The 26,733-nt window shown below is 37.1% G+C and overlaps 5 protein-coding genes and 1 long non-coding RNA gene across 11 annotated transcripts; 5 read left to right on the top strand and 1 right to left on the bottom strand.

Moving 5' to 3' along the window:
- Nucleotides 1–543: 543 nt before the first annotated feature.
- On the bottom strand, nucleotides 544–3,466 carry LOC122309227. Its single transcript, XM_043122625.1, has 2 exons — nucleotides 1,191–3,466; nucleotides 544–1,082 (listed from the first exon to the last, which is right to left on the bottom strand). Exons 1-2 carry the CDS (start codon nucleotides 1,359–1,361, stop codon nucleotides 732–734), a joined length of 522 nt encoding a protein of 173 aa, XP_042978559.1. The 5' UTR covers nucleotides 1,362–3,466; the 3' UTR covers nucleotides 544–731.
- Nucleotides 3,467–3,619: 153 nt separating this feature from the next.
- On the top strand, nucleotides 3,620–4,141 carry LOC122302950. Its single transcript, XM_043114472.1, has one exon. It carries the CDS (start codon nucleotides 3,620–3,622, stop codon nucleotides 4,139–4,141), a length of 522 nt encoding a protein of 173 aa, XP_042970406.1.
- Nucleotides 4,142–4,493: 352 nt separating this feature from the next.
- LOC122309201 (RING-H2 finger protein ATL17-like) lies at nucleotides 4,494–6,380 on the top strand. Of its 4 annotated transcripts, XM_043122613.1 has the most exons (4): nucleotides 4,494–4,630; nucleotides 4,725–4,776; nucleotides 5,503–5,600; nucleotides 5,785–6,380. In XM_043122613.1, the coding sequence occupies exons 2-4, from the start codon at nucleotides 4,741–4,743 to the stop codon at nucleotides 6,134–6,136; spliced, it is 486 nt and encodes a 161-aa protein (XP_042978547.1). In that variant the 5' UTR covers nucleotides 4,494–4,630; nucleotides 4,725–4,740; the 3' UTR covers nucleotides 6,137–6,380. The 4 variants fall into 4 exon arrangements, with proteins under 4 accessions (XP_042978547.1, XP_042978540.1, XP_042978531.1 ...); XM_043122606.1 differs by having other exon boundaries at nucleotides 4,564–4,776; nucleotides 5,515–5,600; XM_043122597.1 differs by having other exon boundaries at nucleotides 4,564–4,776; nucleotides 5,506–5,600.
- Nucleotides 6,381–8,894: 2,514 nt separating this feature from the next.
- Nucleotides 8,895–9,807, top strand: LOC122301705. The gene is made up of 2 exons (XR_006240217.1): nucleotides 8,895–9,102; nucleotides 9,362–9,807. It is a non-coding gene; the product is annotated as an uncharacterized LOC122301705 (long non-coding RNA).
- Nucleotides 9,808–10,895: 1,088 nt separating this feature from the next.
- Nucleotides 10,896–12,781, top strand: LOC122309191 (receptor-like protein 56). Of its 2 annotated transcripts, none has more exons than XR_006242375.1 (4): nucleotides 10,896–11,294; nucleotides 11,890–12,049; nucleotides 12,170–12,229; nucleotides 12,385–12,781. XR_006242375.1 is itself a non-coding variant. In XM_043122575.1 (4 exons), exons 1-3 carry the CDS (start codon nucleotides 11,103–11,105, stop codon nucleotides 12,225–12,227), a joined length of 507 nt encoding a protein of 168 aa, XP_042978509.1. In that variant the 5' UTR covers nucleotides 10,896–11,102; the 3' UTR covers nucleotides 12,228–12,229; nucleotides 12,385–12,781. The 2 variants fall into 2 exon arrangements, 1 of the variants encoding a protein (XP_042978509.1); XM_043122575.1 differs by having other exon boundaries at nucleotides 10,896–11,391.
- Nucleotides 12,782–18,751: 5,970 nt separating this feature from the next.
- Nucleotides 18,752–21,745, top strand: LOC122309179 (receptor-like protein 1). Of its 2 annotated transcripts, XM_043122567.1 has the most exons (3): nucleotides 18,752–18,885; nucleotides 19,092–19,238; nucleotides 19,440–21,745. In XM_043122567.1, the coding sequence occupies exon 3, from the start codon at nucleotides 19,523–19,525 to the stop codon at nucleotides 21,665–21,667; it is 2,145 nt and encodes a 714-aa protein (XP_042978501.1). In that variant the 5' UTR covers nucleotides 18,752–18,885; nucleotides 19,092–19,238; nucleotides 19,440–19,522; the 3' UTR covers nucleotides 21,668–21,745. The 2 variants fall into 2 exon arrangements, with proteins under 2 accessions (XP_042978501.1, XP_042978492.1); XM_043122558.1 differs by having other exon boundaries at nucleotides 19,092–21,745.
- The last annotated feature ends 4,988 nt before the right edge of the window (nucleotides 21,746–26,733 follow it).

Raw genomic sequence — 26,733 nt, 5'->3', positions numbered from 1 at the left:
TGTGAAGATGATTTTAATTGTCCAGCTTAGTTAGAGTTAATTAGCAGGTTAATGGTTAAGGTTGTTTTGTTGTATAGGTGGGGTCATATTTATCATTGTCGGAATTATATACCAAATGACACAACAATTGCCAGGGTTGCACTTTATTTCATGGCAGGATCGGATTGATTTACTGGCAGGTTATAGCGTGCCTGAATGTTTTTTTCTGGGCAGCAAAGCTGCAGACGTTAGTAACTTTAACGGATTCATGTGCCTTGAATGTTTATGAATGCTACCTGAAAGTTTCTTCGTCTGGCTTGATGGGTACATTGTCATGCAATTATATAGAGAAGTCAGCTCCCCAAATATGCTTTTTTCAGATTCACTAGGCAGAACATCAAAGGCTAACATTCACTGAAATGTGATTATGGATCCAAGAACTTTCAAACAAGGCAAAATGTGTATAGTACTACTAAACATAAAATCTAATTCCGGATGCAATTCCAAATACTAACTGTCATACTTTTAATCAAATATGGTCTCCCACATGTTCCAAAATACACATATCAGTTATAGTACTAATAAACATTAAAACTGGCCGGTTGCAATTCCAAAGCCTAAACCGAACATTGTCAATATATACAATCATAGGCTTTTAATCAAAATTGTTGTCCCACATGTTCCAAAAGGACCTAAACATAACAAAGTACTTCTAAATTCCAGATTTATACAATCAGCTGCCGGCCAATAAGTCACTGTGATCGAGTCAAGTATAAATAAAGTAAGATAGGGATCGCCCAATAGATACGCAGATGAGGACGTTCACACCGGACTCCCGAGTCCCGCTTGACAATTTCACCATGTATTTTTCGTACCTCTTCCATCCAAGTTCGAGCCTCTTCCATCCAAGTTCGAACTTCTTCCTCTCTTTTCCGGACTTCTTCCTCTCTTTTTCGAACCTCTTCCTCAAATTTTCGAAGCTCTACCTGCACTTTCCTAAGCTCTTCTTCCTTCCGACACATCTCACCAAATATGTTCATCAGTTCATTTTCGCTTGCCTGATCACTATCTGCCCATTTGAAATAGTCGCAGTGGGGTAACCCCTGTATATTCCCAGAACCATATTGTAAATGTAACAATATGGTTAACATTTAGTCAAACCAAAATGTGTACAAGAAATATGACAAGAACTGAATGCAAAATAAAAGTACCTTCTTATTGTACTTTGAACATCCAAAGAATGCTCGACCTGGGTTCCTTGGTGTATTTGATGTTCTAAGTGAAGCAGGTGACCCACAAGTGCACATTGGGTTCTTTCTCAGAGAATGAATAGTAAGTTCAGATGAAGAAGCTGACGATGAGACCTTTTCTGGTTCAAACATGTTCCCAGTGCGAGGTGGGAGTATACTGTTGCTTCCAAATAAGTGTTTTCATTCACTATGGTCTGTTATACTTTAGAATCATTTTTTTAGAGAAGAGAGGTGGAGTGTTGGAGTGCATGTTCTAAGTTAGTGAACTATTATTGGAAACAAGATAATGCATGCAGTTACAACAAGTTAACTATTTATTTCTATTTAGCTTTAATCTTCATAGTTGGAACAAATCTGGGCACAACCCAATGGATCTGCCCTCCACCTCAATCAACCCCGAAGATAATTGTATCAATAAGTAAAAATAGATAACAAATCTCAAAAATACACAGGGTTCCAATAAACACTTCAAACTAGTCATTCTGTGGTTATAGAATTATCTAAACAATATTTACATAAATGGAAAAGTAATATTATTGTAACTAGTCATGGCTCCAATGCCTTTATGGTTACCCAATCACCAAAATGCCATTTAACTAACATAGTTGGTGAAGAATTTTATGACTAGAATATAAAAGGCATTGGTTATTCAGATTCCAGGACTTAGGACCAAACAGTTTGAGAAGCATTGGTTATTCTCCCAGATTTGAGAATGCTATTTACCAATTTGATTGGGATTATTTCACTGTGCTTCCCATGAAACAATAAAATTTTCAAGAACGAAAAAAACTAAAATCTTACAAATGCTACTCCACTTTCTACTTTATGGTTTTTAAAGCTTCATTTCTCATATATTTTCAAAGCAATTGACCAGTATTAACTACTCGGCTTGAAAACAAGATGAGTTTTCAAGAATATTTAACTGAATCAACAATTGAATTAAGGAACCGCATCTGCATGACAGCAAAGAGAAAAAAACATTGGCAAAAACTGATCTAAATCTTTAGTTAATTTGAAGAAAAATGAAATTAATACACACACACACACACAAGTTCCATGTGAATGTTGGCCCAGTTGTCCACCAATGACCTACATCGATGGCAGTACTCTGATTATCAATCCAACCACTTATAAGAATATAAAACGTGGGAAAGGAACAGAAATAAATGAAAAAAAAATAGGGACTTTCCAATCCTAAACAAGGAAAAAGGGCTTTCAGCCGTACAGCTTGCAGATCTGCCCGAAAGTTTTAGAAGTAAGAATCTTGGCAGCCAAGAGTCAAGACTGTACAATAGCTTTATCGTTCATTATCTAATTTTTAATACCTCTATCAATCTTTTATTCCACGATCTAGTCTCATAGTGAAAGCATTATTATCATGATCTCCAACTCAAATTAATGGAAACAAGCTGTAGGAAACAACCCTTGCATTACGTGCTTCTATCAGTCTTTTATTCAACTAATTCCCACACATACATGCTTCTATACAGATTATATAGCAACCACAGAGTAGCTTCTAAATTTAATGAAACAACTGCTCTAACAGAGAGAGAGAGAGAGAGTGAACCTGTCAAGCACGATAAATCACGAAGCAGCAGCTTCTAAATCACGATAACTGTATGGCATTTTGGGTTAGGGTTCGGAACCCAAATCACGAAGAAACAGCAGACCAACTCAAGTCTCCGCACCTCCCGATTTCTTTTTGGGTTAGGGTTAGGGTTCGGAACCCAAATCACGAAGGAGCAGCAGCGAAACTCAAGTCTCCGCACCTCCCGATTTCTTTTTGGGTTAGGGTTAGGGTTCGGAACCCAAATCACGAAGGAGCAGCAACGAAACTCAAGTCTCCGCACCTCCCGATTTCATTTTGGGTTAGGCTTCGGAACCCAAATATAGGGATAACTACTGCTCCGAGATGCACTACGCGGCAGTAGTGACTGTGAAATCGGGAGAGGAGACCAGAAGGGAGGGGAGAAGTGTTTCTCGGAGAATGGGAAGAGAGGGGGAAGAGAACAGAATGGAGAGAGAGGGGGAAAGCAAACCGGACGGGAGGGGAGAAGTGTTTCTCGGAGAATGGGAAGAGAGGGGGAAGAGAACAGAATGGAGAGAGAGGATCGATATTCATTTCCACTCAAAATTCTTTCCCGCTCCGGACAAAACGCTGCGTTTCATTTAGCCACGTCAGCAATGGTGCGCGACTTCGTCCGCAAAACGCCTGCAAAAAGACTTTTCCTTTTGTTTCCCAGTAGTCTCCAACCCTTGTCTTGTTTGTGGAAGAGAAAATTCTAGAAAGAAAAATACCTAAAAACTAAAAGGGGAAAAGCTTTAACTTTGAGAGAGAGCGAGAGAGGCAAAGGTAAGCAATCATGGAGGGAATGGCAGGGGAAGCGACAATGGTAGAGCAGGTGGTACTTTCTCTGGAGCAAGCCACCCACATGGCCAAACAGCTCCACACCACCACCGACCCGACCCACGTCCTCCAAATCTACACTTCCCTCCACCAAGCTCACCACCATCTCTCCGCCTTCCTCTCCAAAACCCAACTCTCTCTTCCGCCTCCTCTTCTTTTTCCTCCGTCTCCTGCCGCCGCCGCTAACTCCCTCTCCTCCGTAACCGGTGCCGCCACAGCTACCGTCGCCGATGGCAACGATACCCAGCCGATGCAGATCATGGATGGTGATGATGATGCGGTGGAAGAAGCTGGAGAGAATTCGAAGGGCACGCTTGATATGGTCGAGGAGAAGATGCGGGATTTCTTTATCAGGAATAAGCGGCCGAAGCGATCGTTATCGCCTTCGGCGGTGGCGGAGGATAGAAGGCTGTACGATGATGGTTCTGCAGTGGGAGTGAAGGGTTTTGATCCTCACGCGACGAGGTTGAGGGCTTTGGACCTTGTCTACCAGTTTCATGGCTAAGAGCATTGGAAAGGAAACAGTCTTCTTCCTTCGCTCATTTCAGTCTTGACTCTTGTCATTCCCACCTCGTCCGTATATGGCCCCAAATCTTGTTTAGTCTCTGAGTCCACTTCAAGCAATTGGGATTCTATAAAGTTTAGTTTTTTATTTTTTATTTTTATTTTTTATTTTTTATTTATTTTTTATTTATAATTTATCGTTTTGTAATTGATCTCTCCCAATCTTGCTTTGAAAACTTGCTCTTTCTTGAAAAATCATTATCTGGGTCTACGTCATTCTGATTCTTCTCTTTGGTTTTGGTTTCCATCATCTGTGGGATATCTTTTTTCGAGTACTATCTCTTTCTCATCTAGTTTTGGCTGTTGGACCTGTTGGTGTTCTTGTTTTTCTTGTTTCTTCGTCTTGTTTTTCGTTTTTGGATTTGTGGGTGTATTTTGTTTTCTGTGACTTAGGTGTAGGAAGTAGGGAAGTTGGAGATGCTGGGTGGAGGTATGAATTTGGTTACTACTGTTATTGGTTTTGGCATCAGTGGAACATTTATTGTGTTTGTCTGCACAAGAATAATCTGTGGGACGCTCCGCAGGGCCGAACAACGTCCTATGTTCGAGATTGAATCAAGGACTGATCTTGAACAGGTACCTTATTCAGTTCTACATGCTGTGTTTTTTTTTTTTTTTTTGGGAGTATTTGTCTCCATTTGTAAATCCATGTTAGATTGTGCTGAGTCCTGCTTGGGGTGTTTTATTATAATGATAATTCTTTGTGGTCCTTTATTTCATTCTTATATTATGCGACTGACTAGGATCAAATATAACTTTGCTCTTCCAATCCATGGCCTCTTTTTTGGGGGATAGAAGCCTATGCCCATATTTTCACTACACTCTGTTTCTTATATCAATTTCATGGTAGCTCGGACACAATTGCGCAATTGGATTAGTGAAGATGAAGTTTTAAAAATTATAATTAGTACTAGTTGTTGAAAACGAAGGGACAACACATTTTCTAAAAGGGAAATATGAAAACAAAATCTCGAGGAGATTTAGGGGTATGTCATGCATACATACATGACATGCTTCTGTCGTAATTATTTGCAAAGATGGCATCCTCATGTTGTTTCTACCCTGCACTGTCAAACATCATGCAGAATATGGTTTTTCTTCTTCTTCTCCCTTCCATTTTTAGTTAAAGAAACCTTAAAGCCTAATTTTTTTTCTTCCCACTCACAAATAGGGTGCTTTTATCAGACCAACATACAAGAAACTTGCACCTGCTTGCTTTAATCCTTCTCTCAATGGGAGTATATTGTTAGTTGTAGTCAAGCTTGTAGCACTGTTTTATAAATTTGCACTATTTGCTGACAGCTGGAGCCTCAGGTTAGTGGCCTTGAACCAGTTTTGGTTGCTGCAATCCCCACCATGAAGTTCGACAATGAGGCTTTCAGTTCTATGGAAGATCCACAGTAAGTATAGCCACCAAAATATCTAGTTATTGAATAAGACATACCTTTTATCACCTTTCGTGGAAGAGAAATCTGTTCCTCCTTTTGACTCTTTGACATTTAGGAACTGCTTGTTTCAGTGTAATAATTGATGTTTAGTTCTTTTCATTCACGAAGTTTTGAGGTTAGTCCTTTATTCCTGTAGGTGCTCAATATGTTTGGCAGAGTATCAAGAGAAAGAGGTCTTACGAATAATGCCAAAATGCGGCCACACTTATCATCTCTATTGCATTGATGTTTGGCTCAGAAAGCAGTCTACTTGTCCAGTCTGTCGTCTACCATTACAAGACTTTTTTGGAAGAAGACATATGAGGCCACCTTTGTTTGATATTCCTCAATCTTTAGATGATCCTGCAAACTCAACGGACAATTCCCAGCGGTGGCTGCTACCTGGCCTTGAGCGTTCGGTAGGTAATGTAAGTACTGAAGGGCATGTTGAATCTGTTCTTGTGAACCAACCGGAGTCAACACCTTCTCGAGAAGCAGAAAGAATATAGGAATACATGCCTCTGGATCTGGCAAGCCTTTTTCTTTTTTAATTGGAGATTCTTTTATTCCTAAATGTACAGAAATTTCCTGTCTCTTATGCATGGCTCAGACTTAGTTATTCGGAATTGTTGTGAAAAAAGGCCTTAAAAATCTATGGATCAGAATGAAGTCTAATTGATATTTGACATTCTCATTCAGGTATCGATCAATGTATTAATTGAAATTATGAAATTTCAGTTTACCGTGACTCTATACATATAATATGGAAGAAGAACAACTGAAACTTCCTGAGTTATTCTGCATAGATGGTTTGGGGAACACAGATTGCTACACAGTTGCAGGACTTTCTTTTTTGGGGGAGCAAAGATTGATTCAATTTGGGATTGCAACACTGATGGCTTCTTTCACATCAGATATTTTCACAAGTTCGAATTGATAAATTAAGATTGTTCTTAGAGGCCATGCATGATGCATGGAGTAGATGGGAGACAAATCTAAATCATTTGAGGGTAAATGTGGAGTCAAAATCAGAACTTAGAATCTCTATTGTGATAACATGTTCAGGTCACTGTGTAGCACAGAACTTAGAGTTGACTGCAGGTAAATCTAATTATTTGATTATATTTTATGACTTTCCTACTCAAATTGGAGGACTAGATGAGTACTTTAAAATGCACCTCAATGGGTCGAACAAGAACCGCAACAAACTAGCTTTCTTAATCGTGTGCTGCCTTCGCCCCCACTGGCTTCTGCCTACGTAGACATTTGATAACATCATGCAGCACTCAGTGTTCATCTCAATCATCCTTTTGCTCTGCACTTTCGCAAACTGAAAATGCCCATCAATTCTGCATCCTTATTGAAGGGTGCCCGCAGCACAGAACTAGCTTTTAATGGACATAATCTCTTTTGAGACCAATACATCATTGTCTTGTTTTCCATTACAAGTGTACCACAAACATCATAGTCATATTGCTTAATTAATTATTATTATTTTATTTTAAAGAAGAGGGCAAGTCTAGCAACTTTTTGGGTTATCAATTTACTTTTGTAAGGGAAATGATTCACCTATAATTCTTTTTATATTTATTTTACAACTTATTTTAAATCAACCAATATAATTGTTTCATTTCATTAAAAAAATAAATTCAATTTTGCATGCATACTTTTAAGTAGAGTTCTAAAATAATTGTAGATTAATAGTAGGTTTATCATTTTCCTTTTTGTAATATTTACTCCTTTTGAAAGTGGAGGCATGTCTTTATCCAAAAAGGGCATATTTTGCAATATATATATATATATATATATAAATGATACTTAATCTATTTTTACTTATTATTTATTTATCACAATAAATAAAATTAAAAGAGGATATTATTTGACAATGGATAATAGTGTTTTAGTTTTTAGGTTGTTTGTACTTAAAAGAAAGTTGTAGAATTTTTTTTTTAGGAATTGATTTGTATATTTTAGGAAGTGTTTTGGTTTTTAGGCCCCATTTGATTACATAGATGAGATTGAATGAGATAAAAGTTAAAAATTAAATAAAATATTGTTATAACATAATTTTTATTTTGGATTTTGAAAAATTTGAATTGTTTATTATATTTTGTATGAAAATTAAAAAAATTTGTAATGATTATATGAGATGATATAAGATGGTTTAGTTTGTATAACCAAACCAGGAGTTTCAAACGTTCATCTTAAAAAAATAGAGTAAATTTAAGACGTACCTAAATTTTATTTTATTTTATTTATTTATTTATTTTTTTTATAATAGACATTTTTTTAAAAAGAATACAAGAAAATTACACATTCTAAAAAGAGTAATGCTACTCAACCTCCCCAACCTCGAAACACTATATGTTGTTTGCAGTTGCATTTAAATACTGAAATAAGCCTTGACCATAAGGGGCCCTCGGTTACGATTGCAAACACATCGTTATCTTCTCGTCAAAGCATTCACATCTAGTACCCCAAAGCACTGGATTCCTTATAATTTGTGGTTTATTATAAGGTTTTGATCAAAATACCTCCTACATCCAGATCCCTATTTTAGGAAAAATAATTAGGGAATGAACAGTGATTTCCCATATTTGGAGACCACTATTTATTCTCTAAACTATTTTTTATCAATATTTTATTCTAATACATAAAATAAATTATTCTCTCAATCATCTACACTTTCTATCATACTTAATTTTGTTATAGTTTTAAATAATAATTTTAAAAATAATTTAAATAATTACGAAAATATAAAAAAATAATTTTAAAAATATTATCATACCCACAAAAAATAATTTAAATTTTTGTTTAAAATATTTACTAGAGTAATAGTTCAAAACATAACAAAAAAATATTGAGTAATTAAGTTTGTAAATAAAAGTGAGAAAAAAGTAATAAAGAAATAATAGAGAAATATTATTTTAATAGAATAGAAAAAGTATAGGAAATGAGATGTATGAGGTTTTTGAAAGATGATGGTTCGGTTTGGTAGTAAGATGAGAATTTTGAATTTTAAGATAAAATATTAAAATATTACATTTTAATATTATTATTGTTTTAGGATTTGAAAAAGTTAAGAAAAAATTAAATTATTTATTATATTTTATATGAAGATTTGAGAAAGTTGTAATGATGAGATGAGAATTTTGAGATTGAGATGAGAATTTCTTAATGTCAAATCGAACCTAAAATTTAAGAAAAAGTTTTAAAGAATGATATTTTTAATTAAATTATAGAAAATTTTATGAATGGAATGCAAATGCTCTCACTGCTCAATCCGAAAAACGGAAAAGGCCAGTAACCACTAGAAACGGGCAAGCCAGTTAGCCTGAGCCACGGTCCCCCGACCCAGTGGTGGCTTTTTTGTAGATAATGGTGGCACACGTGGGAGTCATCTCTCTCGGCTCTTGCTTCCCTCCTCTCCCTCGTCTTCCTAGGCTCTATTCCACCAAGCACAAGCCATTTGCCGGTACGTACGAACATCACTGGAAAAGAAATGTTTTCTATTTTTCGAGACTTTTTTCAGCTGAATTTAGTTGTCTGTCACTAATTTGTGCTGTAATGGTTTTAGCATATGAATTTCTTGACACTGCCATCATTTATTGGTGTGAATTATATTTATATATATATGGGCCTGATGTTATCACAGAAAATTTATATATATATTTTTTCTGGAACCTATGTTTTATTTGCGCTGGCTCAATTAATCGGTATTAGTTATTTTTCAGAGGCTGTAATGAGTGAAGATCCAGTGCGTGAATGGATTTTGTCAGAAGGAAAGGCAACCCAGATAACAAAAATCAGTCCCGTAGGCGGTGGCTGCATCAGTCTTGCTAATCGTTATGAAATGGATGCAGGTTCTTTCTTTCTGAAAACAAACAGGTAGAGGGAACAGGTTCCGAACGCAGGGGTTCTCCACATCGCACAGATGCCCGTGGGCTAATGGGTCGTGGGCTCAGATGCTTAGGGCTGGACGTACGTGGGCTCGAGGCCCTTGGAGTGTAAATCTTAAGTGGGCTCAAAGCCCGTGGCGGGGGAATGATCTTTCGAGGGCTCAGAGCCCGTGAAAAGATCTGGGGAGTTTCGACGTCATCTTTTTCTTTTTGTGAACTTGCTTTTTACTTTCTTTTTAATTATATTTTCTGGATGATCTCTGTAATTTGGTTTTTCATCACATCTCTGAGTAATTTCTTCTCTAAATTCTATCACAAATTTTAACGTGCCTAGGTTGAAACACTTTATTGATAAAAAAAAAAATTTTAACGTGGCCCGCCAGTGAAATATTCCTTCATCCAGATGAAATCTTGTTTAGTTTAGATGAAATTTCTAAGGAGTTTGACTCAAAATCTGTTATAACACGAGTACTCGAAAGTTTTCAAAAAATTAGGTAAAGAGGCGACTTTCCAAAACGTGACTAGCTTGTTGAGAATGGACAAACAGCGCCAATTATTCAAAGCATTATAATTACCTCTCCCCCCCCACCCCCCACCCCCTCCCCAAAAACCCCCCACCACAAATCACGCCATCCCCAACTTTCCAGTTTCCACACTAGAAATTTAGACCCACCTTGTACTTTAATGGTTTCTGCCTTTTTGAAGCCATCTAGAATGGACCATCATCCTAGTCTATCAATCAGCGCCAATTATTCAAAGCATTCTCATTACCTCTCCCCACCCCAACCCAAACCACTCCCCCCACACCACCCCCACCCCCAAACAAATCACGCTATCCCCAACTTTCCAGTTTCCACACCAGAAATTAAGACCCATCTTGTACTTTAATGGTTTCTGCCTTTTTGAAGCAATTATGTATTTTTTTTATTTAAAACTTATATCTAATATAAACTCTTGAATATATTTAAATCTAACACCTATATTTTGTACCACCAATTCAATAATAAAAATTCAATAATTCTTGAAGACTACGAATAATTGATCCAAACGGCCTTAGACTTTTCAACAATATTGAATAAATTAAGATAAACCAATATCTCCATATATCTAATTTTCTAAAGGTTTAAATTTCAAACAAAAATTTATGTGTTGTTTAGTTACACAGTTCAGATGAGATAAGAAGAAATATTTTATTAAAAATAAAATAAAATATTATTATAATATAATTTTTTAATATTATTTTTATTTTAAAATTTTAAAAAAATAAATTATTTATTATATTTTATATAAAATTTTAAAAAATTTATAATAATTATATAAGATGAGATGAGATAGTTTCTCAAAGTCCAGTATTCCCATTCCCCTTTTAAAATCTTTATATATATTGTGAAAGCCACGATACTCCCACCACAGCCAAGCAAGCAAGTTTCAGATAGAAACAAAGATGGGAGTCTTACAATATTATTTCTCAATGAAAGTTTTGATGTGAGTTTTAGTGGTTTTTGTTCAAATTCATGAGCACAACGGTTGCTTGGAGGAAGAGAGAATTGGTCAGCTTCAATTGAAGTCATTTCTTATGTCCAACCCTTACACTTCTTCAGAGCATCTTCTTCCTTCTTGGGTTGAAGATGACTCAAAGAGTGAGTGCTGCGGTTGGGAGCGGGTCACGTGCAACTTCACCACAAGACATGTGACAGAACTGTCCCTCGATAATTTAAAATCATCCCTCGGCAATACATATTACATCACACCAAAAACTGTTGCTGAGGTATGGTCACTAAATGTGTCTCTGTTGGAGCCTTTCAAGGAGTTAAGAAGTCTTGATTTATCCCTTAATGCGATTAATGGATGGATAGTAGATGAAAGTATGTTGTGAGGAATGAGCAGTTTCTATTGTTAAACTCTTACCCTTTGACCCTATTCTGATGTGTTGTTAATTGGTATCTCTCATCATAAATTTGGGGTTCAAGTAAAAATTCTAACCCAAGTATATTTCTATTTTGAATTCAAGTTTTATAAAAACTTCTTTAACAATTTTGTATTGATGGACTTGTGGTTTCAACCTACAAGATATTTAGCCAATTACTATTGTTAAAGCACGTTTTTAACTTCCCAAAAGCGATAAATGACAATTTATTGACTGCTATAGCCTTGCTGATAGAATTAGATAGAACAAGTTCGGGTTACCAATGTCACCGAATCCCAAGTAATGATAGAGACTTTTATTATTTCACAACCCTCATAAATGAGGGCATTCATAAATTATAAAAGGGGCATCCATTTAAAACAGAGTCGTGAAGTAATTCAAAGAGTCTAAAGCCACTCAGATATATAAAGTAATTTCTTGTTAAAATGCTTTGCAGGATTGGAAAACTTCTCAAGCTTGAGAAATCTGGAAAGTTTAAACCTTGGTTATAACTTCTTTAACAACCATAGTATACTACAATCTTTGGGTGCTATCACTTCGCTCAAGACCTTAAATCTTTACTTGGAATGGGTTGGTTGGTTACTTTCCAGCCCAAGGTAAGTCTCTTATATCTTATTATCAAATAAGGGCATTACGATCTCATACTTTTTCTAGTATATATTATTGGACAGATATATTTCCAACTTATTTTTCTATATCTTTAATTTGGAATTCAGCATTAGTTGGGTTGAGAAACTTGAACACGCTGGATATAAGCAACAATGGCTTCAATGAAGGTAAGTGTTATTTTAGTTGGAAAAGGAAGATCAGGAGCCCCCTTTAGTCGTGGCTTAGAAACATAGATGCTAGAAGTGATAACTTTGAAGAGCAAATTCGAATAATTTTCTTGATAAAGTTGTATTTTGTGTTCTCTTCCTATAAATTTCTTCAGGTTTCGAAAGGCTGGCAGTACTGAAAAACTTGCAGACATTAATCCTCGATGAAAATTGCTTCGATGATAGCATCTTACCATCTCTGAGTAGGCTTACATCCCTTACGACACTGAGTCTTGCAAAGAATCAGGGTTTGGGATTACGAGGAAATGGGGAAGGAGGTATGAATTGTTAAGTATTGGTGCATGTCCAAAGGTCTGAATCTTTCATGTGTTTCCTAAGCTCTAAAACATTAATAGTCTTCAATGCACATCATCGTACATATAATTGTTTTTCCTTCCTGTTACATAAAATAAAATAAAAATAAGCACAGGTTGGGAAAGCTTGTCAAGATTGGAGAATTTGGAGATATTAGATCTTAGTTTCTGTTCCCTCAACAAGAGCAGTATTTTACAGTCACTTTTTTTTTTTTTTTAGAAAGAGCCGGTAGCCACCCACATAGCAGCCCCGTCCCAATTTTATTAGAAAACCCTCACTTGTGGCGGAGGAATACCGTGGTAACATTTAAAACACTTGGGGGTGTACAATATAAGCACTAAGAAACTAACCCAAACCAAGTGTCCAAACAAACAATCCAAAAGACAAAATGACCAGAAAAAACTAACAGGCCTAAACTCAACAAGAAAGCAGAAACTAGAACCACAAACCAAAGCACCTGCAAAACAATCAACATAAAAGAGTCAAGAAAACAAAAAAAGCGAGAAACGTACCAGGCACTACACTTTACGCAAATAAGGGAGACCAATTCTGTCCAAACGAAGCAGACCACGAAGCTGTTCAGGTAGAGTATCGTTAAAAGACCAATCCATAGTTAAACCCCCAGCTCCCATTTTGGCTAAAAAATCAACCACCGCATTACCTTCACAAAACACATGGTTCAAGCGATACTCCATACAACCCAAAAGACCCCTCAATTCCTCCCAAAAATCCTCTAGGTACCAAATGGTACACTGACCCTTAGTACACCAGCGGACAATCATTTGAGAGTCAATCTCAATCTCAACCCGACGGAAACCAAACTGGTGACACCTTCTAACCCCTTCCAACAAACTTCTCAACTCAGCGTAATTATTAGACCCATGACCCAAAAAGACCGAATAAGCTGAGTGAATCCTACCAAGACTATCACGAATAACCCCTCCAGCACCAGCTGGTCCTGGGTTCCCTAAGCTACTACCATCAGAATTAAGCTTCATCCAATCTTGAGGTGGCCTCTTCCATCTGATCACACGAGGTTGCCGGAGCTTAGGATATAAAACCGGGATATCCAACCTTTTCAGAATATCAACATCAAGGTTAGAAATCCTAGAAACCTTCATAAATAAAGGCATAATCCTCCGGATCCACAACTTAACAACATGCCAAACTGACTGAACTGAATCCACTTTATCCTCAACCCGAGCTTTACAACGTCTATTCCAAAGCTGCCAAGAAATAATAGAGGGGAGAATACCAAAGATAATCCTTAACTGAGAAGACTTACCAGCACGACGAAACCAGAAATTAATTTGCTCCTTCCAAGTATGGAAAACACCCATATGGACACCTAAATGAGTCGCTGCCAACCGCCACATACGTCTGGCAAAATCTCCAGTACAAAGAACGTGATTTAAATCCTCTAAATGTCCCCTAGCACAGCAATTACATTTAGACACAATAGGAATTCCAATCCTCTTGATCTTCTCATCCACACTCAAACAATTATGATAAGCCTTCCACATCATGACAGAAATTTTCTTGGGAACATGAGTATGCCAAATCCAATGGGCCCAAGGTAACAAAGGAGCTTTCACACGAATACAGTCCCAAGCACTTTTTGTACTAAAATTTCCATTATTATCCTTCATCCAAATTAGGATATCCTGACCATCCTTCCTCGTAGCCAAAAACTGAAACAACTCAAGGGCTTTATGTTGACCCACTAATCTTTCCAAAAGAGTAATATCCCACCCATTGTCAATCCGACACTCTTTAACTCTAAGCAAAGGCCTCTCAATAACGGGAAACTGATCCCCAATAGGACCCCCATCCACCCAATTATCATACCAGAAAGAGACATTTCCCTCCTTCACAAGCCACTTAGAATTATTTAAAACCTCCGGGATACAATGCACAATAGCTTTCCAAAATCTAGTTCCCTTAGTAGGATTCAAGAGGGATAAATGATTACCTTGCACATACTTGCCTCTAAAGAAATCTGCCCATAAAGAATGACCCTGAAGGAGACGCCAAGCAAATTTCATATGTAAGGCCCTCTGAACATCTTCAAAGTCCCGGATACCCAGACCGCCTTCTTCAGTAGGATGACAAATATGTTTCCAAGCCACCCACTTCCTTTTACCTTTCCCTTCAACATCACCCCAGAAGAAGGAACTCATAATCCTATTCAATACCCTATAAACACCATTAGGAACATGAAGAACTGCCATGAGATGAATTGCCATGCTCGATAAAACATGACGTAAAAGAATCACACGGCCCCCAGTAGATAACATTTTCATTTTCCACCCTGCAATTTTCTTATTAAAATTCCCAATCAAATCACCAAAGTCACAAACCTTCAGTCGACCCACCACAATAGGAACACCCAAATATTTAAAGGGAAAAGAACCTTCTGAAAAACCAGTCATACGGAGAATGGAGGACTTTCTAGTATTAGAAATTTTGTTAGAAAACAAAATCGCACTTTTATTCTTATTAAGAACTTGACCTGTCCAATTCTCATATAGATTAAGAACCTCCATCAGCCCTCTCATAGACTTTTTCCCACCATTAGTAAAAATAACAATATCATCCGCATACATAAGGTGGGAAATGAGGGGAGTACCTCTGGCTTGAGAAAACCTACCAATATTACCATTAACAAAAGCTTTCTTAAGCAACCGAGATAACACCTCTTGCATAATGACAAATAAGTAAGGAGAGAGCGGGTCACCCTGCCTCAGACCACGCTCACCTTTAAAGAAACCCAAAGAGGTACCATTCAACATAATAGAATACCAAGGAGAGGAGATACAAAGGTTAATCAAGTCACAAAACTGAGAGGAAAAACCAAACACACCCAGAACGTGAATAAGGAACCTCCAATTCACTCTATCATAAGCCTTAGACATATCAAGCTTAACCAAAACATTTCCCCCATAGATAGTTTTGTTAATAGAATGGACCATCTCTTGAGTAAGACTGATATTTTCAAAAATACTACGACCAGGGATAAAGGCCCCTTGCTCCTGGGAAATCATCTTAGGAAGCAAGTTCGTAAGACGACTCACCAAAATCTTAGCACAAATCTTATAAACCACAGAACACAAACTAATAGGTCTGAACTTATCAAAACCCGTAGGAGAATCAACCTTGGGGATTAAAACAATAAAAGATGCAGAATAATACCTGGGAAGCAACTGATGTTGAAAAAACTCAGAAACCGCCTCCAAAAGGTCTTCTTTAACAATCTCCCAGCAGAACCTGAAGAAACCGGAACCAAAACTATCCGGACCCGGGCTACTATCAATAGGAATACTGAACAAAGCGTCCTTAATATCATCAATCGACGGGGTAATGCAAAGCCTCATATTCTCATCTGTAGTAATCACCGGGGAAATCAAATCTTGCAAACTAGGGAAATCACGAATACTATTCTCACTCAAAAACTGGTTGAAATGATCAACTGCCGCTTTATGGATCTCAAGAGGGTTATTTAAATGAGTACCATCTGCCAGAACCATATCAGTAACCCTCTTCTGCTTCTTAGCATTAAGATACGCATGGAAAAACTTAGAATTATTATCCCCATCTTTAAGCCATCTATTCTTAGCCATATAAGAAAGGCGAATATCTTCCCGACCCTTCCAAGTTAGGAGTTCCAAGTTAGCAGCCAAGAGATCATTATCATCCTCAATAGAATAAGAATTCTGAAGGCTATTCTCAATGCGATCTATACGCTGCTCAAGCTCCTTGATAATCACGTCCGTCCTCCCAAAAACACGCTGATTCCAATCCCTAAGTGCCACCTTGAGTCTTTTAAGCTTGGAGGATAACTTAAAAAGACCAGCACCAAAACCAGCTTGATTCCAAATCCCCTCCATGAAGCTAAGGAAATCTGCATGGTCAGTCCACATAAATTGGAAGCGAAAAGGGCTAGGCCCATACCTAAAAGGATCTTCACCCATTTGAATCACTAAGGGAGCATGATCAGACGTGTTACGAGGCAATACCTGAGAGAAAACGTTAGGAAAACAATTAAGAAAATTAGGATTAAGGAAGCAGCGATCTAACCTTGCCCAACTACGGGACAGGCCGCTGTGGCCATTGCACCAAGTCATCGACGCGCCTTGTGATCTCATGTCCATCACACCACAGTTTTGAAGGCAAATATTAAAATCTCCCATAGCAGAGAAAGGCCGAGGGAGTCCCCCCCGTCGTTCCGAGTCCTCTCTGATAATGTTAAAATCGCCGCAAAGCAACCACGGAAGATTCCCATAACTCATCTCAACCAAATCATCCCAGAAATGCTTCCTTTCAACAGGGTTACATTTAGCATAAACTATAGTAAGAATAAAGACGAACCCCTTCTCCTCAACTTTCACAGAAACAAATTGGTTCGACCCCCGCAACCACTGTATAGAAATCTCAGAATTCCATAACAACCAGATTTTCCCACTATGCACCTCATTAGTAACAAAACTAGTACAATTATACTTCCCCAAAAGGGCTGGAATTTTATCTTCCCTCAAAAAAGGCTCAGCCAAAGCTATAATATTAGGCTTGAATTGTTTAAGAATTTTCCACAACCTTAACTTGGAGGAGCGAACTCCCCGTATGTTCCAAAATAGAATTGAACTAATCATAAATTAAGTTTATTAGGACGAATAACAGCCCGTGTGGAATTTCTTTTCGGAAGCTTACCGACTTTTTTGGTCATGCCCTCCGAGTCTGTGCAATATTCCTTTCGCATATCCTCTTTCATACTAATTTTCGCATCTTCATGATCTGACTGTGTTTCTTCAAACAACTCGGTGTTGCCTTTCTCATCTCCGTCTGCATGGGTCAGGCGTTCCACTTGCTCTCCAATGGAATCCGGTATGATCATCACCTCATCATTCAAACTCGATCCGTCCTCCAATAGTTCTGTGACTTGAAAATCAGGAAGATCAATATTCGGCCCTTCCCTGTCGTTCAAACCCAAGTACGAAACTGCACCCTTCTCCACACACATCTCACTAATCAAATTCATACCACCTTCATTCTCTTGACTCGGGATGCCATTAGAAGAACTTGGATCCCCTGCACAAACCGGGTCTAGTGACTGCCGTGGGAACTTAGGAGACGTACAATCCCTCTGCACCTCCGATATATCTACTTTCCCAGCTTCATGTTCATCCTCCAGAAATCCCTTCCCATCAAAATTAGGATGCTCAGTAGCTGCATCATCCACACGAGGAGCCAAACACTCCGGTTGCACGTCCGTCTTGGGATTACTCGAAGTCGTTGGTTCGGCCACTACCACCCTCTCTTCCGTTGGCTTCACATCCACTTTTACCCATCTCTTAGCTTCTCGCATCGGCTTCTTTTGATCCATTCCCCTGCGACACGTTTGGGCATTATGTCCCTGGCACTTGCAGGTAGAACAGTATGCCGGAAGTGTTTCAAAGATTATTTCCTGCCTTCTACTTCTCGGAACCCCTGGTTTACCTATCCAGAAATAATTGATCGGCGCTTTTGAGGAATCTACTTCAAGACAAACCCGAGCACCGTCCGTACGCGTTGCACACGCAGTGGAATTATCACATCGTATGAACCTACCGATCGGGGCTGTGAGCATCTTTAACACTGAAGGCTGGTAAAAACTCGGTGGAAGTCCAGGGAGAAACACCCAAACAGGTACACACGATGGCTCATAGTTTTCATCAAAATCTGGTGTCCATGCAAAAGGCCTGTAAAACGTGCCGTTAACCTCGCAGGATTCTCTGGACAGGGCCTTGTTGAAGTCCATCTCGTTAGCCATCCTCACAAAAACATGTCGAGGACGCTGCATCGCCGACACCACGGGCATACTTGACAACCCCCAACGGTTTCGAATGAAAGATCTCACCGCATCCAATGAGGGCCTTTGTTTGAGGAATTTCAGAACAATGGAATAACGAAACGGTTGGGCAAGCTTTTCAATCTCATCCACTGAAAACGTAAACACCAGCTCTCCATCAATGGTTTTCGGCTGACGGAAAGAGACCTCCATCTCCGGCAATGGTTGAGGCACTGCAGAGACTAGGTCAGCGAAGGACCGAGCTGGAACTGCCATGGGCGGCGGGCCATCAGGGGCCGCCATGCACCCGAACGGAGACCTAGCAAACCAAGGCAAAACCCTAGCAGAGCCTTATCACGTATATGGAAAGTTTTTACGTAAGGAAGTAACATTATTTTACAGTCACTTGCTGCAATCAAATCCCTAAAGAATTTGAATCTTGCTGGGAATAAGTTCACAGGATCATAGCCAATAAATGGTACGTATGTCGATCTTTCATACAGGTTCATGATTTGGTTCATCCTATATATTATTCTTTGGGCTTTTAATTATGACGTTTTGGCACATGTCATTGCCAATCAAAACAGTGATAATTGGCAGGTGGAAAATAGAATCAACCCATCTTTATAATATGATCAGTCAGTATGCTGTGTCTAATGATATTCTTAACACTATCTCTTGTAGATTTGGCAAATTTTAGCAAGTTGGAGATTTTGGATATCAGCGAAAATTTGTTCATAGGAAGTGTTTCTCCTTCTATTCGGGAACTATTTTCTCTCAAGGCCCTGTTACTATCTTCCAATGAACTCAACGGCACTCTACCTACTCGAGGTAATGATCAACTATATATAAAATCAAGCATTTTCACTTGTTAGCATTTCCCTAACCATCTATTGTTAGTAAGGAATATTAACACAAGTGAAGGAGAATGGTTAATTTTGAATATTTATTTATGACCTTGTTTTCAATTTCAAAGCACAACAATAGACCATTCATGTTTAGTAATGTTGATGATGCTCTTCCATTTGACAGAATTCTGCACATGGAAGAAGCTTGAGGAGTTAGATTTATCTCTTAATGGATTTGAGGGGATCCTTCCTCCATGCATAAACAATATGACATCTCTTAGATTTTTAGATGTTTCTGAGAACCACTTCAAAGGAGATATTTCCTCTTATGTGGGAGCGAGCCAAACATCTCTCGAGTACATTGATTTTAGTTATAATCAATTTGAGGGGCTATTCTCACTCAGCTTATTTGCCAATCACTCTAAGCTTGAGGTGATTAGATTCTTTAACGAAAACAACAAGCTTGAGATAGAAACTGAAAATCCCGCAGGTTGGGTTCCTTTGTTTCAGCTAAAGGTTCTTCAAATGACTAATTGTAGCTTGAACAAGCTTGCTAGCAATATTCCTACATTTCTCCTCGACCAGCATGAGTTGGAAGTAATTGATCTCTCTTATAATAAGTTGAAAGGAAGCTTCTCAAATTGGTTGGTTGCAAACAATACGAGATTAAAAGGCCTGGAACTTCGGGATAATTTCTTCATGGGTCATTTGCATTTCCAACTACAGCAGCACACTTATATGTCTCGGATGGATGTCTCAAACAATCAAATGGCGGGAAAACTTCAAGAAAACATTGGGAAGATGTATCCAAATTTAAACTATCTAAATCTTTCCCATAATCATTTTGAAGGTAATCTTCCTTCCTCAATTGGTGACATGACTATTTTGGAAGCCTTGGATTTGTCCTTCAATGAATTCTCGGGTGAAATCCCAAGAGAACTGGCTAGCAATATGTCGCAGTTTATGGATTTGAACCTTGCTTTTAACAACTTTCATGGCCAAATATTATTAGAGCAATTGAAGTTAGCATCGACTTTGCAAATGAGTGGAAATCAATTCACCAGTATTCTACCGATGGTTAATTCAAGATATTCTCACTTGAGCTATTTAGATATTAGCCAAAACGACATCTCAGGTGTGATCCCCAAAGGATTGATCGGAAACATTACAAACTTTGTGGCTCTTATCATGGCTAACAATAGTTTTTATGGTCAAATCCCATGTGATCTAAGTGTGACAGGTACTTTAGACCTTTCCCATAACTTATTTATGGGATCTTTACCTGTTTGCTTGAATCTTCCAAACCTTGAACACCTATATTTGCAAGGGAACAAATTCACAGGATCAATACCGAAAGGTCTATTCAATTTCTCATCTCTTTTGACGTTGGACATGAGAGATAACAGCTTTTCAGGTAGCATCTCTGTTGAAATCAAACAACTTCAAGACTTAAAAATACTTTTGTTGAGTGGAAATCATTTCACGGGTATAATCCCGAATCAGTTGTGTTTGTTAAAGATGATAAGCATAATGGATCTTTCCAATAATGCTTTTTATGGGACCATACCACAATGCTTTCACAATATATATTTTGGGAAGATAGGGGCTACTAATTTTAGCTACTCTTTTAGAGAAAGTGTTCTTGTGAGTCTAGATAGGGTACCTTACACGTATAAAGGTCTCCTAGAGAAGAGTGTCAAAATTTACCGGAGTTTTGGATATTATGATGCAGAAGTAAGGATTGAGTTCGTAACCAAATATATGTCCCTCTCTTATAAGGGTTCTGTACTTGCACATATGTCTGGATTGGATTTGTCATGCAATAACCTAACAGGGGGCATCCCACTGGAATTAGGGAAAATATCTTCAATCATTGCATTGAACTTATCTCATAATCAATTGGATGGTACTATTCCAAAGACATTCTCAAACTTGGCTCTTTTGGAAAGCTTAGATCTCTCCCATAATAGTTTGAGTGGAGAAATTCCTTTAGTATTGATTTATCTAAACTTTCTTGAGGTATTCAACGTGGCTCACAACAACTTATCAGGCAAACTTCCAGATATGAAAGCACAATTTGGAACATTTGAGAAAAGCAGCTATGAAGGAAACCCATTTCTTTGTGGACCACCACTAGATAAAAGTTGCACCAAAGTAAACAAGTCATATCCAACACGAACCCAATCTTCAAATGCAGGTGACAGAAAATGGTATGAAGTAGATCCCCTGGTCTTCCGTACAAGTTTCTTGGTATCTTTCATCATTTTCTTCTTTACTGTTATGAGTCTTCTTTATATCAATCATTATTGGCTACAAAGATGCTACAACTTCATGAAAGATCTTATATACTCTTGTTATTATTTTGTTTTTGATACCTCAAAAAGGATGTCAAATTGTCTATGTAATATTTAAGATATATTGATTTTCTTTTGAACTCGTTAATGATAGTAATAATGGTAAGTTATCTATGAATTGGATTTTGGATAGTTAGTTATTGGGCTCAAATATGAGAGAGGTGCTCACTTAAACTTTTATTCTATTTGATTCTGGATATTGCATGTTTTTTGTGATTCGGAATGGTTTCTTCTTGCTACTGTATTAGATTGGATTAAATAAATTAAGTATAGATTAAAAAACAAAGAAGTTGTGTCCGAGTTGACGAGTCATATCCAACAACAACATAGTCTTGGATGAAAGTAACACAAAATGGTATAAAATAAATCAAGGATTTTCCTTACAAGCATCTTGGTATCTAACATCATTTTCTTTTTAAGCATTAATAGTCTACTTTATATTAGTCTTTATTGGAAAGTGCTCCAATTTAATTGAGAATCTTATATATATACTCGTGTTATTCTTATATTCTTCATTCTCTAAAAGAGTAGTCAAATTAGCCATCTATGTCATTAGATATATTGACTTTCCATTGAAATCTTGATGATTCTGATAACATCTTGTTGTGTCTGAAATTGATTATGAATAATTAATTAGTTATTGTGATCAAATATGAACCTAGGTGTTCAGTTACATGACTTTTCTTTATAGCTAATCAAATATGAAACTAGGTGATCAAATATCGATGATGGATGGAGTTTTTTGTAAATCAAAATATTTTCTTTATAGCTAATCATTTGAACCAACCTGATTAGTTTAGTATTGACTGATAAAATGGTGACTAAGCCTCTCACGATCGAGGTTAATCAAGGTTGACCTAACTAAGCCAAAATTTATAATATGCCAACCAGTTGATAGTGAGCCCAACCCTCAATCTCTTGGTTGAGATTGGCCCATTTTGCCAGTATTGTACATTATATTTAAAAGAGGAAGAAGAAATTGAAAGAAATCCCAAGTCAAAAGCTCCAAAGGTTTTTGGCATACAACAAAATTAGAAGACAATTTCTTAATTGTATTGCACTGTATGACACCTTATTCCCATATTCATAACAAGCAATTAACATCTAGTTTTGTTTATAAATATAGCTAGCTTGTGGTAACATTTAGTAGGCCGGCTACTGGCCCTAGCGGGCGGGTAGCAAGTCCACCTAGCCTTGGCCATGACCTCGTCTTGCTTGGGAGGGTGCCCTATCCTGGATATTGGGAGGGAGTGGGCCATGGGCTGTCTTCTCACCATTGGGTCCAAAACTTGTTTTTGTATTTTTTGGCCCACAATATGTTTTTGGAGTGTTTTGGGCTAAATTTTGGACCTAGAACCTTTTTCACTTCAAATATTCTCAAAATAAATATAGAATATGAAAACCTAAGATATATAAAATTAAATCTTATGCCCAAGTATAAATAAACCTTATAAAGTTGCTAACTATTAATTCTAAAATATTAGAAAGTAGTCCAAGATTGTTACATATTAATCTAAAACTATTATCAATTAATTTAAAAATATTACAAATAGTTTGAATAACTTAAGAATAACAATGTTACATATTATAATACATAAAAAATGGAAATAAATAACAAAATAAGAAATTATTTGCTAAAGGCCCAAACTTAGTCCCTTCCAATTCCAAGTGACATCACAAAAAAAAAAAAAAAAAGAAAAAAAAGAAAACAAAAAAGACAAACAAACAAACAAACAAGGATGAAAATGAGATGAATCACATGATGTCTAAGAAAGAAAAGAACATCAATTAGAAAAAATAATAACATAAGTATGAACAAAAAAAAAAAAAAAATTAATAACATACCAACGGTGTATCAGACTATCAATGTGTGGCCAATGTAGATTGAGATGGCGCATCTTTTTTTGATGTTGATCATACAACAATTGATATTAAAATTAAGTTTATCAAATAAATATAATATAATCTATATAAGCAATAGCAACGAGTAAATTAAGAGCAATTATTGCTCCAAGGGTTATCAACATCATCCTCCCTATAGCTCTCCACAAAGTCTACCACATCTCGAACCTAAATTGGCTTTCCTTTGATCCGATTTTGATGCAAATCAAAGCCTCTCTAGTGCTAGAAGACAATAAACTCCGAAATGGATCTAATATGCACCCTCATTAGTTCTAAATGCAGACTCTGAAGCTATGGTAGAAAGAGGGATGACCAGAAATACTATGGGCTCTCTCTCTAATAATATGATACTTGACAGCATTTACCTTCCACAAACCTAAAACAACAAATTCCTCCACATATAGATGTAACTCCATTTACAAGTATCTTTCCAAGTCTGATTGGTGGTTTGAACTCTTTCAAAGCTTATGGGTATTGCCAAACCTCATACCCCACTTTGGGAGGAGGCGACGCGGTCGATGGTGGAACCTCTATATTAACCCCCGTTGAATGCATTCTATTGAGGGTGTCTTTAACCCTTAACACAATCTGCCAATCCCTTCCCGCTAGTGTTTTCCACCCATATGCCATTCCATCAAGTTTTTACTGTAGGTAAAAAAAAATTGCAACACATAGCAAAACATTGATCCTACTCAAATCTCCCCGATATTTCTCATACTTGAGCCTCATGTTCAATGCTATAATGCTTAAATTAGCAACACTTTCATACATTTCATCCAATTGCTCGTTCACTTGAAAAAACTTGTTGACAATATTCATTAACTAATACATATAAAAACCCAAAAATGGTGCGTGACATCATAAAAACTACAAAAATTATACAAAAAACTGGATATTTTCCCAATCCATACCGTTGGGCTACCTTGATCTCCATTCGTTATCTTCAAAGTGAATATATTGCATGTCCTTATCTCCCAAGGCATCAAAGGCTATTCTATATTGTTCAGTCATTTCTAATATCAAAAAGGTTGAATTACATCTTGTAGGAACATCAAGACAGAACATCTTCTTATATTCAAGAGCTGTATTATTAACAAAGGTCTTGAACTTCTTAAATCTAGTCGATGAAGATTTCATCAACCACATTGTATTTCTTAATCTTGCAACTGACTCATGAACATCTTTCAAACTGTCAATCAAAATAAGATTGAAGACATGGGCACAATATCGAATGTGCAAAAACTCACCACCCAATATGGACATATTTTCCTCTCTAACCATATTCTTCAAATACCCAAGTGTGGTATTATTAGAAGAAACATTATCCACTACTATTGCCAATTAATAATTTCAACTTTGTGATTGGCAATTAAAAAAACTTAAGAATCTTTTGTGTAACCTCCAATCACTATCTACAAAATGAGCAAGCAAACACACAGTTTAAATCTAAGACCGATGTCCATGTATCAATGGTAAGGTAAACTCTTTGACCCTTCAATAAATGTTTTAACAAATCCTTCTCAAGTCCATATATTTTAAGAACATTCTTCACCACCGTTTGGCATGAATGAATGTTAAACCTATGTTCCTAATCCTTAGAATAGGTTTGGAACCACTCACCCTCTATAAATCGAAATGGTAGCTCGTAAATTATGATCATAAGAGCTAAACTCTTTAAGCACCTTGTAAAGGCAAAAATTGGCTAGGATTAGATGACTAAATGATAAGGTTTATCTTATCATTATTTGATTAAATTTGGATGAATGATAAGGTTCATCTTATCATTATTTGATTAAATTTGGATGAATGTAAAATAAGTATTGATTTGTATCTAAACAATATTGAGTCTATCTAGAAGTCTTAGGTGTTGTTTAGATAAGTCTTTGAGGTTAAAATCGAGTTCTGGAAGATTGGTATTTATCAAGAAGAAAGCTGAACAGAGTTTAAGTTAAAACAGAAGATATTATCGCGAAATGTTAGCAGTCCGTCGGGAACACGTTTTCGTGTCTGTTGCTAACCGTCAGCAGAGTCCTACTACGACTAGAACTCTTTTGAACAGAGTTTAGTCAATAACAGAAGATATTATCGCGAAATGTTAGCAGTCCGTCGGAACACGTTTTCGCGTCTGTTGCTAACCGTCAGCAGAGTCCTACTGCGACTAGAACTCTTTCCAGACTTTCTATTTAAAGGGATTCGGTTTTGTATCTTCTTAAGGACTTCAAGCCACGAATTTTACAGAGGATATTCTGTGTGTTTATGAGAGAAAATTCACTTGAGAATTTTCATGGGATTTTTCATATCTTCTTGAGTGTGATCATGCTTTGAGTGCGAAGCAACATCGATTGGATTTCAGCCTCTGGAGTTCCAGAAGGGAGGTCAACATTTGAAGATCGCCAGAGGTTCTGGCTGCTACTGCGGTAGAAGACAAACGGGTCGTTTGTCTAGGCAAGTAAGAGAGTCGAATTGCAAAGGTTTTGTAATTGATTATTGCTTGTAATTGTTCTTCAAATAATAAGATTGACTTTCCTGGGTTTGGCTGCCCCGTAGGGTTTTACCTTTAAAGAGTTCTTTAAAGGGTTTCCCTTCGTAACCAATCGTTGTGTTTTGCAAGTTTGATTATTTATTTTAAAGTATTTAATTCGTTTCATAATCTTGACAATTGAGATCTAACCTATTTGTTCAAGAAAATTGGTAGACAATTTTGTGGTTTTACAGGGGTACGTTGGAAATTTCAATTGGCATCAGAGCGTGGTTCACTCATTCGAGTGTGATCCGTGCCCTTGTAGATCATGTCGACGTCATTATACGTTCCACCATACTTCGATGGGGAAAACTATGCTTATTGGAAAGTTCGTATGAGGGCTTTTCTCAAGTCTTTGGATGAACGTGTATGGCATTTGGTTGAACGAGGATGGACTAAACCCGAGACATCTATAGATGCTTGGACAAAAGATGAAATCAACAATTGCAATTTGAATAGCAAAGGACTTAACGCTATTTCCATGGCGGTATCCTCCGAAGAATTTAAAAGAATCTCCATGTGTGAGATTGCTAAAGAAGCTTGGGATATTTTGGAGGTTACACATGAAGGCACAAGAATAGTAAAAAATTCAAAATTGCAAATGCTAACCTCAAAATTTGAAGAGATTAAAATGTTGGAAGACGAAAATTTTAATGATTTTTATGCTAAACTGAATGATATTGTGAATTCCAGGTTTAATC

The sequence above is a fragment of the Carya illinoinensis genome, chromosome 1 (genome assembly GCF_018687715.1).
Source record: "Carya illinoinensis cultivar Pawnee chromosome 1, C.illinoinensisPawnee_v1, whole genome shotgun sequence".
Classification (NCBI taxonomy): domain Eukaryota; kingdom Viridiplantae; phylum Streptophyta; class Magnoliopsida; order Fagales; family Juglandaceae; genus Carya; species Carya illinoinensis.
The sequence above is the reverse complement of the archived record's forward strand: the minus strand, read 5'-3'. Positions and strand labels throughout refer to the sequence as shown.

Coding starts and splice junctions, on each gene's coding strand:
- LOC122309227 (XM_043122625.1), bottom strand. CDS start 1,361: ATGTTTGAACCAGAAAAGGTCTCATCGTCAGCTTCTTCATCTGAACTT. Junction 1,083..1,190: donor GTTCAAAGTACAATAAGAAG/GTACTTTTATTT, acceptor GGGAATATACAG/GGGTTACCCCACTGCGACTA.
- LOC122302950 (XM_043114472.1), top strand. CDS start 3,620: ATGGTAGAGCAGGTGGTACTTTCTCTGGAGCAAGCCACCCACATGGCC.
- LOC122309201 (XM_043122590.1), top strand. CDS start 4,618: ATGCTGGGTGGAGGTATGAATTTGGTTACTACTGTTATTGGTTTTGGC. Junction 4,777..5,502: donor CAAGGACTGATCTTGAACAG/GTACCTTATTCA, acceptor ATTTGCTGACAG/CTGGAGCCTCAGGTTAGTGG. Junction 5,601..5,784: donor AGTTCTATGGAAGATCCACA/GTAAGTATAGCC, acceptor TTATTCCTGTAG/GTGCTCAATATGTTTGGCAG.
- LOC122309191 (XM_043122575.1), top strand. CDS start 11,103: ATGTCCAACCCTTACACTTCTTCAGAGCATCTTCTTCCTTCTTGGGTT. Junction 11,392..11,889: donor TGGATGGATAGTAGATGAAA/GTATGTTGTGAG, acceptor AATGCTTTGCAG/GATTGGAAAACTTCTCAAGC. Junction 12,050..12,169: donor TGGTTACTTTCCAGCCCAAG/GTAAGTCTCTTA, acceptor TTTGGAATTCAG/CATTAGTTGGGTTGAGAAAC.
- LOC122309179 (XM_043122558.1), top strand. CDS start 19,412: ATGTTGATGATGCTCTTCCATTTGACAGAATTCTGCACATGGAAGAAG.